At 43.9% G+C, this 9,451-nt stretch overlaps 2 protein-coding genes across 2 annotated transcripts; one reads left to right on the forward strand and one right to left on the reverse strand.

Annotated features, from left to right (window-relative positions):
• Positions 1 to 1,726: 1,726 nt before the first annotated feature.
• LOC147974519 (uncharacterized) lies at positions 1,727 to 7,052 on the reverse strand. Its single transcript, XM_087520065.1, has 3 exons — positions 6,295 to 7,052; positions 3,582 to 4,103; positions 1,727 to 2,225 (listed from the first exon to the last, which is right to left on the reverse strand). Exons 1-3 carry the CDS (start codon positions 6,996 to 6,998, stop codon positions 2,165 to 2,167), a joined length of 1,287 nt encoding a protein of 428 aa, XP_087376191.1. The 5' UTR covers positions 6,999 to 7,052; the 3' UTR covers positions 1,727 to 2,164.
• Positions 4,319 to 5,990, forward strand: LOC147974520 (protein FAR1-RELATED SEQUENCE 5-like). Its single transcript, XM_087519494.1, has 3 exons — positions 4,319 to 4,393; positions 4,480 to 4,578; positions 4,665 to 5,990. Exons 1-3 carry the CDS (start codon positions 4,319 to 4,321, stop codon positions 5,988 to 5,990), a joined length of 1,500 nt encoding a protein of 499 aa, XP_087375620.1.
• Positions 7,053 to 9,451: the final 2,399 nt, after the last annotated feature.

Here is a 9,451-nt window from a genome sequence, read left to right on the forward strand (position 1 = left end):
AAAAATCATTGATTTTTTTTGAAAAGTTCATCACTTTGTCTGTAGAAAAAAAACACACACACGTCTAGACCGTCAAACGAACTAATACAGGCTCATGTTGGATGGCGGCCTATGCCTATGTTGGATGGCTTCGAAAGTCCGGACGTATGCAAGTGATTTGAGGGTCTAAACCGTCAAGCGGATCAATACATGTTCATGTTGGATGGCCGCTTTTTTTTTAGAACAGAGGCTCAAGAAAGAGGCCGATTTTGAATTAACAAAGCCATCAACCGGTAAGGATTACAAACTCGAAACCAACACAAGAAAGCAGAAAAACGACAAGATACAAAGGCGTTGGATGGCCGCTCATGCCTATGTTGGATGGCTTCAAAGGTCCAGACGTATGCAAGTGATTTGGCTGTCGACTTTGGAGATGCCTGACTACGAGAGCAAGATACGAGCAGTAATGTTTCACTACTGAACGAACAGCGCGTGATTTGAGGGTCTAAACCGTAAGCAGACCAATACATGCTCATATTGAATGGCGGTCCATGCCTGTAGGAAAGTGATTTAAGGGTCAACTTTGAAGATGTAGGCAAGTGATTTAAGGATCGACTTTGAAGATGCCCTGACTACGAGAGCAAGATACGAGCAGTAATGTTTCACTACCGGACTAACAGCCCGTGACCATGGAGCCAGATAAACCAGCGCACGCACCGCCGGACGTAAAGGCTTCACTAAAATTAGTTATCAACTACTCCCTCCGTTCCTAAATACTTGTTTTTCTAGACATTTCAAATGATTAGTACATACGGATGTATGTAGACATATTTTAGAGTGTAGATTCACTCATTTTGCTCCGTATGTAGTCACTTGTTGAAATGCCTAGAAAGACAAGTATTTATGAACGGAGGGAGTACATCCAGTTACCACTAGGAAATTAATGATAAAAAAGATTGGGTTTAGGCTTAGTTTAGCAAGTCTATATATATAGACCTCACATGGCTAGCATAGAACATAGTGGACACACACGGCCAACAAATATAGTCGATACAATGCAGAAGATTTTTAGTAATACAAGTCCATTGGGAATGCAACACATCATACACATCACGGATGAGGTAGGAAAGACTTCTTAAGCTTTTTTTGGACCGGGGCTTTGACCATGCCTTCGAACAATTTGAACTCAAGCTTCTTTCCAGCCTGCACACCAATCATAGCAGCCTGCTGTACAAGCTTCTTACTTAACATCCCTTATTGTTTCAGCAGCATTCGATATTTGCCTGTATAAACGATAGTAAAAAAAAATCTATTAGATGATATGAAATATCTACTTGCAGAGGTTAAATCATCTAAACATTGACTATAAAGACCCATAAACAAACTATTATCCAATTAAATTAAAATTCCAACAACCGCTCTGCTCTTACTAACATTAGCAATTTTGTTCACGCCCTCTCTTTCTGACTGTATTGAGTATTCTTGTCATACAACACCCAGTTTCCGGAACTTGCAAGTTCTCTTCCATTCCATGCAACTCCCTGTGTTTCAAATTCTAGATTTGTCCCAAGTCTAACATTTCTATCTTTGGCCATCAATTCCTATAAATTTGTACAGTATAATGGCGAGCATAATTCTCATGGCAAATCTAAAAATATAAATCTTATAATCTCAAACTATAGAGTCAATTTCACTTTTTATCCATAGTCTAATATTTGTGACAGCAATTACCACATTTAATAGGAATTCCTCCTGTTTACCCTATTTAGTCCAACTCTAATATCTGACGAATGGTACGAATATAGGGACACTATTGAACGCATTCACCAGTTAACATTCCCATTTAGTGAAACATTTGCCAGTTTATTCAGTTATATTTGGTAGGACTCGTTCATCAGGTCTACGTGGGCATGCGCGACTTCAACAATCCTAGCTGCTTCTACTACGATCTTGGTTGTTGCTACTGTCGCTTGCTTCATCGATCGCTTGGCCGAAACCTGAAAAGAGAAGCTAGAGCATGCACACTTGTCCTGTACATGCATGGCACACAGAAATTTTATGCTACGTACTAGTACTAGAACAAAAACAATAATTACCAAAAATACAACCAAAATACTCTACTTAAGTGGACTACTACTAGTGCCCTATTATGCTCTGGCTAGCTCTCGCGTTTAGTTCTATCTGGCTAGCAGAAGGTGAGAACATTGTGGCAGCAACAGTTGCCACACAAAGGTACAGATGAGGACCTGAGAAGGTAGTCGGATATTAAATATGCCAGGGCAAAATATGTTTCTGATATTGCAAAGCCACATAGAGCTGATAACTCGGTGCAACCTTACAGAATGGGTTAAGTTTAAAAGGGGGTGAAAGCTGACACAACTTTTACTAAATGGGATAAGTGGGAAGAAATTCTGCTAAATGGGCCAATTGTTAAACTAGCGGGTGAAAAATGGAGTTCACACTAAACTATACGCATTTCTAGAAACCGATAGTTATTCAAGAATCAAGATAGAAAGAAAGGTTTGACTTTGGACAAAACTAGAATGACAACTAATATGAAGTAGAGGGAGACCCTAAATGTACTGCCATTTTTACAGGGGCCACAGATCCACTGCAATATTTCCCCTCAAATAAGCCAACCATAGGGATTGCCAATTTTGTCCCACTAAGAAACAGCTGGGTTAGCTAAGCTTACCTATTTTGCTTATTTTGTGTGATGGAAATAATTTTGGTTCCACAAAAGAAATAAACGATTAACACAAAAGCAAGATTATGTACCAAGCAGGTGCACACAACAAAGGAAAACATTGCTTTATTGGTGCACATAGTGCATCTTATTGTTTATAGACAATGGCCAGGGAAATTGTCACGAAACACACAATGCATGGAAGCTGAATCCTGGGCATGAGATAACCTACCAATGGTGTGCAATATTTTCCCCTCAAATAAGCCAACTATAGGATTATTTCCTTGGTGCACCGTTTCAACAACGGTTGTGGATCAATAGGGTTTAGTTACACCACATGGCGTGCAAGATACAGCACATCGCGCACTCATGAAATCATTCATGTGCAACACACCATAAGCAAGCAGAAACATCGGTTAGGGAACAATGCGGTGAAGTTAAGCTGGACAGTCTTTTACTTTTGTGCGTTGAATGAAGCCTTTTTAATACATCTCATCAAACAGAAACCACAGAATTTAAATGTGGTAACAGGGAGCAGCAAGTGCTGAATTTTTGGACGGAAACGTAAATGCTAACAAGATAAATGCAGACACAATGTTCACCATCCTGAAACAAATACAGTAGTTATTCTGAAACAACAAATCAGATAGATCTAGAGAATACTAGCTGGTAGCTGCACATGATCAAACCAAATAATAAATAATGAAAACCAGAATTGTAATGGACGATGGAACACATTCTTTTGTGAGATTAACATGCACAACATAATAAGAACATAGAAGTAACAAATCAACATCCACTCGGTAAAAGTACCTAAAGTACTCTCCTGCTGCCCATACAAGCTGGTTTACCATTGATACTTCAGTTTGTACCTCATTTTGCTAAGCAAGAATGTGAAAGCTCTAAACAAAATTACCTGGTCGGTGAGAGAATGCCCAGATGCTTGGAGATCCCACTCTCAAGGTAGGTGAAGTGATAACCCAGGCGTCTTCCAGAGCCAAAATTAGCCACACCTTTTACAGTCTTGTTCCTCATATCAAGAGCAATCACACAGGCCTTAACCCGACGGGGATCAAGTGTGTGCATGAGGTAAACAACATCACCATCATGCAAGCTAAGAGCAGGATAGCCTACACAAATTTTCTTCAGGTTTGGCCTGGTATCATCACCCTCCTGCGGATTAGGTAACATTTGGGCATACACAGGGTTATCCACTGGGACATCATCACAGCATCTGATAGTGCAGTCCTCCTCCCAGTTACTACCAGAACCAATGCTTGAAATTTTTATCTTTTTCGTTGCAGCAATCCAACCTTCTAATATCGGGGAGCTTCCAGTGTATGAGCTCGGTCTGACATTATTGTGCATCTCGAAATACTTGATGTAACCTTGGAGGACAACGATGTTCCGAACAGACAAGGAAAAAAATCTCGTACGACTGGGTCGCACGAGGCCAAACGGGAGACCACCTCGAGCGCATGACATCTGGCGTTCGAATCTCAACGCAGTGTTCGCCTGGCTTCCAGCCCAGCCCACCCCACTTCCGTTTCCTACGCCCCACGCACCGTCCTTTCAGCTTCTAATCTGTTTCATCTTTCAAAACGGAAAAACCCATCTCCGTCTCTTCCATCTTGCCGGCGACGGCGTGCCAAGATGGCGCAGCCCGACGAGGGCAACGAGGCACTGGATCGGGAGACCACCTCTCTGCCCACGGCTACTCCAATCAGGGTAAGTTCAATAATCAGTACACATGCTACACCAAGCACAATCCCCTCTTCCTGAAGCCTATTTTGATTGATTCAATTACCTTGCAGCAATTTCCAACGACTGAGACTAATGGCCAGCCCTCGATGAGTAGCACACCGGCAGCCTCTGCTCCAGAATCCTCTCTGCCCACGGCTACTCCGACCGTGGTAAGTTCAGTAACCAGTACGCATGCAACAGCTAGCACGATCCTCTCTTCGTGAAGCATCTCTTGATTGATTCAATTACCTTACAGCAATTGCCAAGAACTGAGACTAATGGCCAGCCGAGAATGAGCAACACACCATTGAATAATCAAGACATACAAGATGCAGATAATGCTCCAAGAGTTGGGAAGTGCTTTCAGTCTGAAGAAGAGGCGTACCAATTTTACAATTCTTATGCTCAAACCAAGGGATTTAGCATTAGGAAGTGCCACTTGAAGTTTAGAGCAGATGGGACTTCAAGTTCCAGATATTTTGTTTGTAGCAAGGTAGGTGTGAAAAATGCTAATCCAACACGTGTGGCCAAGAAAGAGCAAGCTATTTCGAGGACTAATTGTATGGCTCGAGTTCAATTCAGCATCAATCAAGAGGGAATCTGGACTGCTCAGAAAGTTACGCTCGACCACAATCACCAGCTTGTAAGTCCAGATAAGAGGCACATGCTTAGATCGCAGCGTCAACTCTTAGATGCCGATCGCCACATGATTAAGCAAATGAGGACATCGGGAATTAAACAAGCCGAAATATATGATTTTTGCGAGCTTTGGTATGGTAAAGATGCTATACCCTTCTTGCAAATGGATTGCAACAATTATTTGCGAAGTGAGCGCTCAATGTATTTGGAAACCAAAGATGCACAAACATTAATGAAGTATCTAAAGAACAAGCAAGCTGAGGACCCTTCGTTTTTCTATGCCATGCAGTTAGATGATGATGATGGTACAATAATGAACATCTTTTGGACTGATGGACAAGCTATCATGGACTATTCTGTCTTTGGAGACGCCCTTTCCTTTGACACCACATTTTCAACAAATAAGTTTCAAATGCCATTTGCTCCGTTTATTGGTGTTAATCATCACAAGCAGACTATTCTTTTTGGTGCAGCACTACTATCTAATGAATCTGCAGATACCTTTGAGTGGGTTTTTAGAACCTTTCTACAAGCTATGTCTGGTAAGCAGCCTGAAACAATATTCACCGATCAATGTGCCACCATTATAAATGCTATTGGAAGGGTTTTCCCAAGAACACGACATCGTCTTTGTTTATGGCATTTGTATCAAAATGCTGCAAAACATCTAAGTCAAGTAATCGGCGACAATGATAATTTTCTTAAAGAATTCAAAAGGTGTGTGTATGAAGATAGATCACTGGCACATTTTGAGAATAGATGGAATGAGCTATTGCTTAAGTATCAGATTGAGGATAATTCTTGGATAAGAAATCTGTACAAGTTGCATGAGAAGTGGGCTACTATCTATCGCCGGGATTCTTTTAGTGCATATATGACATCAACCCAAAGGAGTGAAGGAATGAACAACGTGTTCAAGAAAACTTTCCACAAAAGGCTTTAGATACACCCTTGATATACTCTTAACTGGGTGTGAGGCTTGAAGCAATCAGAAGATAAAAATGTCTAGATTTCCTCAGACTTGTCCACTATTTATTTAACAACATATGTGAGATGGAGAAATCCACATTGGCACATGGCCGCATAATCCTGCCACGGGAAAAAGCTTTTCAAGATGTCACAGAATTCCGAAGAAATTCTTTTGAAGCATCATCTCAATATTCTACGTGTGTGTGCCAAGTTTCGCGGAAAACCGATAATTTTTGTGGCTTGTGTAAAAAAAAAGATGTCTCATGAAAAGCCCTTTTTAAACACACTGAATTTTGCTGTTTTCACACGGGACACAAAAGTTGTCGGTTCTTTGCGAAATGACTTTGCGAGAACGTGGATGTCGAGATGTGCATGCGAAACATTTTATCCAAATTTTGTGACATGTCTTTGTCTTGGAGCTGTACAGGTGGAGATTAAAGTGCCCGTCGGTGAACTCCGACTCAACGAAGGCCCAGCGGAGCACGGCGATGAAGAACATGTCCTGGTCGCGGCGGCGCAGCAACGCGACCTCGTGGTCGAAGAAGGTGAAGTCGGGGGGCGAGTGGACGAGCTTGACCGACGGCGGAGTATTCTTGGTGCCGGCCTGGTAGACGAAGTGGCGGATGTTCTTGGGGTACGTGTCCTGGCGCTCGGGGCAGATGATGATGCAGAGCAGGGCGAGGCCGTCCTCCGTGTAGCAGACCTTGGGGATGCTGCCGTACGCGTCGGGCTTCAGATCTGGGCAGTGGACGGTGAAGCAGGAGACGCGCGGCGGGGCAGCCGGCCAGAAGGTGACCAGGATGCGCTTGCCCTTCTTCTTGGTCCTGCTCCTGCGGCCATTGGCAGTGGTGGCGTTGGTGCGGTCGCTGAGGTAGCCGAACGAGTCGATGAGGATGGTCTCCGGAAGAGGAGAGTCCGGATCCTCGGGGTGGATGGGCGGAGGGATCGTGAGCAGCCGGAATTCGTGGTCATCCATGCCCATGGCAACCGAGGAGGTCGATGCGGAGGTGGCGGCCGGAGGAGGAATGGGAGTGGAAGGGAGAGATGAATCTAAGGATGGGCTCGCTGGCACACACTGAACGAGTCGATATTTTATCTCGGGGACTCAGGCGCACAGAGGAGGCAACGACTGGGCCGGCCGGACTCTGTAGCGCACGGTACTGTAGCAATCAGCTCATTGTTGCATCATTCTCTCTCAAAAAAAAAGCTCATTGTTGCATCATTCTCAAAAACAAAAAGCTCATTGTTGCATTCTCTAAAAAAGGTCAACTGTAGCAACCTTTTTGAAACAAATCTAACTTTTCTAGAAATACGAATATATTTTATTGTAAAAGAAAATATTTACTGAAAATGCGAACAAATTTTCAAATTTCTGAAAAATGAAGTTACGATTTTCTAAAAAACGGAATCATTTTAAAAAAACAAATTTTGAGAATGCTTTTTTTACTGTGAACAAATTCTGAAAATGCGGATTTCATAAATTCCAAACAATATTTGAAAACACACCAAAAAACCTGTTTTTTTTCTTAATCTAAAAACATTTTATAAAAATTACAAACATTTTTTTAAGGTAACTTTTTTCGAAACATAAAAAACAAAAAAGGGACACGCACCGATCCAGGGACCTTGTAGAAGGTTTCCAAAATCGGAAGCAACATTCAATTTATCTAGCGTTAAATTGGTCGGCCCAACTCGGTCGCTCATGTGCCAATACGGGACTATTTGAGGCATGTTAGTCAAATAGGAAACACCATTTATCTCTGCTCTTATAAAAAAAAGGGTCATTTATATTTCAGCCCCTAACTCGAACCCATTATTCAGATTTACCCCTAATTTTGAAGCGTGTTCAAATGTGCCCCTTTCCTGTTAGGTGCCTTTATAAAAATGTCCTTATGTGTCATTTTCGTCTGATCAAAGGCCTTTGACCATCAATAAGACGTTTTCTAGATATATTCGCCCTTCTATGCATATATAACTTACACGTGGACCTGCCCAAAGTTAAAAAAACTCACTATCTCATCCCCTCTCTCTAACTTACAGATGGACACCAACAAACATAAAAAATAACAATAAAACACACACTCTCTCTAACATGTGGACCATGGGATCCACTGCCAGGGTCAACACCGGTCCACACGTCCCCAAACGCATGCCCGACCGGCTGCGCTCGCCGACGGCTCGCCGTACGTGGCTATAGACGGTCGCAGGAGGAGAGCACGAGGCGGGCAGTATAGCTGTGTGAGGCACTCCTTGCACACCAATTCATCTTCACGGGCACGACACTCGTAGGTAGGTGGGCGCGCGCACATGACCGAGCCAGACGAGGTCAGTCATGGCGGCCGGCTTCGGGCAGGGCGCTCCGAGAACGGGGTCGAGTAGTGGAAGAGGGGAGTAGGTCCACTAGATTTCAGCGACGAGGACACTAAGGTCGAGGAGGTCAACGGTGGCTCGGGGTGGACGCATTTAGGAGCTCAAAAGCACATCCATGGCAGAGATCAGAGTCCCGTCCGTCGTCTACAGGCGGCCCTAGGCCCAATTCACCGCGCAGGGCAGAGGAGAGGCGGCGAGAGGGGCACATGGCCATGCTCTTTGGCCTCGATCTAGCCTTCAACCGAGACAGCTAGCATCGACGTCCTCCGCGGAATGTCTCAGGCGCTCCCCGTGCATGGCGTCGCAGTTCGCCGCCATCCGCCTCGACCACCACCTGCAAATCCTTCGACAAACCACCCCGAGCCCGTCCCCTTGGTCTTCACATGCAGGCGTGCCGCCCCTCATTGGCGACGGCCACCTGCTGAGCCTCGCCTTGCTTTGGAGCCCGTGGACTGGTGTGGACACTGCAAGTGGGTCCTTGGCACACATGTCAAGGAGAGATAGAGGTTATGAGAGAGGGAGAGTTTTTTATATTATTAGTGAGGGAGAGTGAATAAGACAGATTTGTTTCTCTTTTTCCTAGGGTAGGACCCACATGTAAGTGACAAGTGAATAGATGGGCAAATATGTCCAGGAAACGCCCCAATGACGGTTAAAGGACTTTGACTGAGTGGATACGGCACAGAGGGGCATTTTTGTAAGGGCACATAACCGCACAGGGGCAAATTTGAGAATGCTTCGAAATTAGGGGTAAATCGGTGTAGTGGGTTCGAGTTAGGGGCACAAATGTAAATGTCCCTAAAAACAATGTTGGGTGTAATTGGTTTTGCTCCCTGCATCAATTTCAGACCTCCTACATACATGCTCTAAACCAGGTTCTACACTTTGTTTGATTGCCCACAAATCCCCACACTACATGGCAGCACAAACGCAAGCACGACATTTGGTTGCGGGTATGTGCTCCTCATATGCAATGTGTCGTTGTTTGGTTATGTGTTGCCTAAAGTGCAGTGTGTTAACCAATTATTCTAATGGTGAGGTTACCAGCATATACATTAGTCCTAT

Source organism: Triticum urartu, chromosome 4A (genome assembly GCF_056163025.1).
Source record: "Triticum urartu cultivar PI428250 chromosome 4A, HENAU_Tu73, whole genome shotgun sequence".
In the NCBI taxonomy this organism is placed as follows: domain Eukaryota; kingdom Viridiplantae; phylum Streptophyta; class Magnoliopsida; order Poales; family Poaceae; genus Triticum; species Triticum urartu.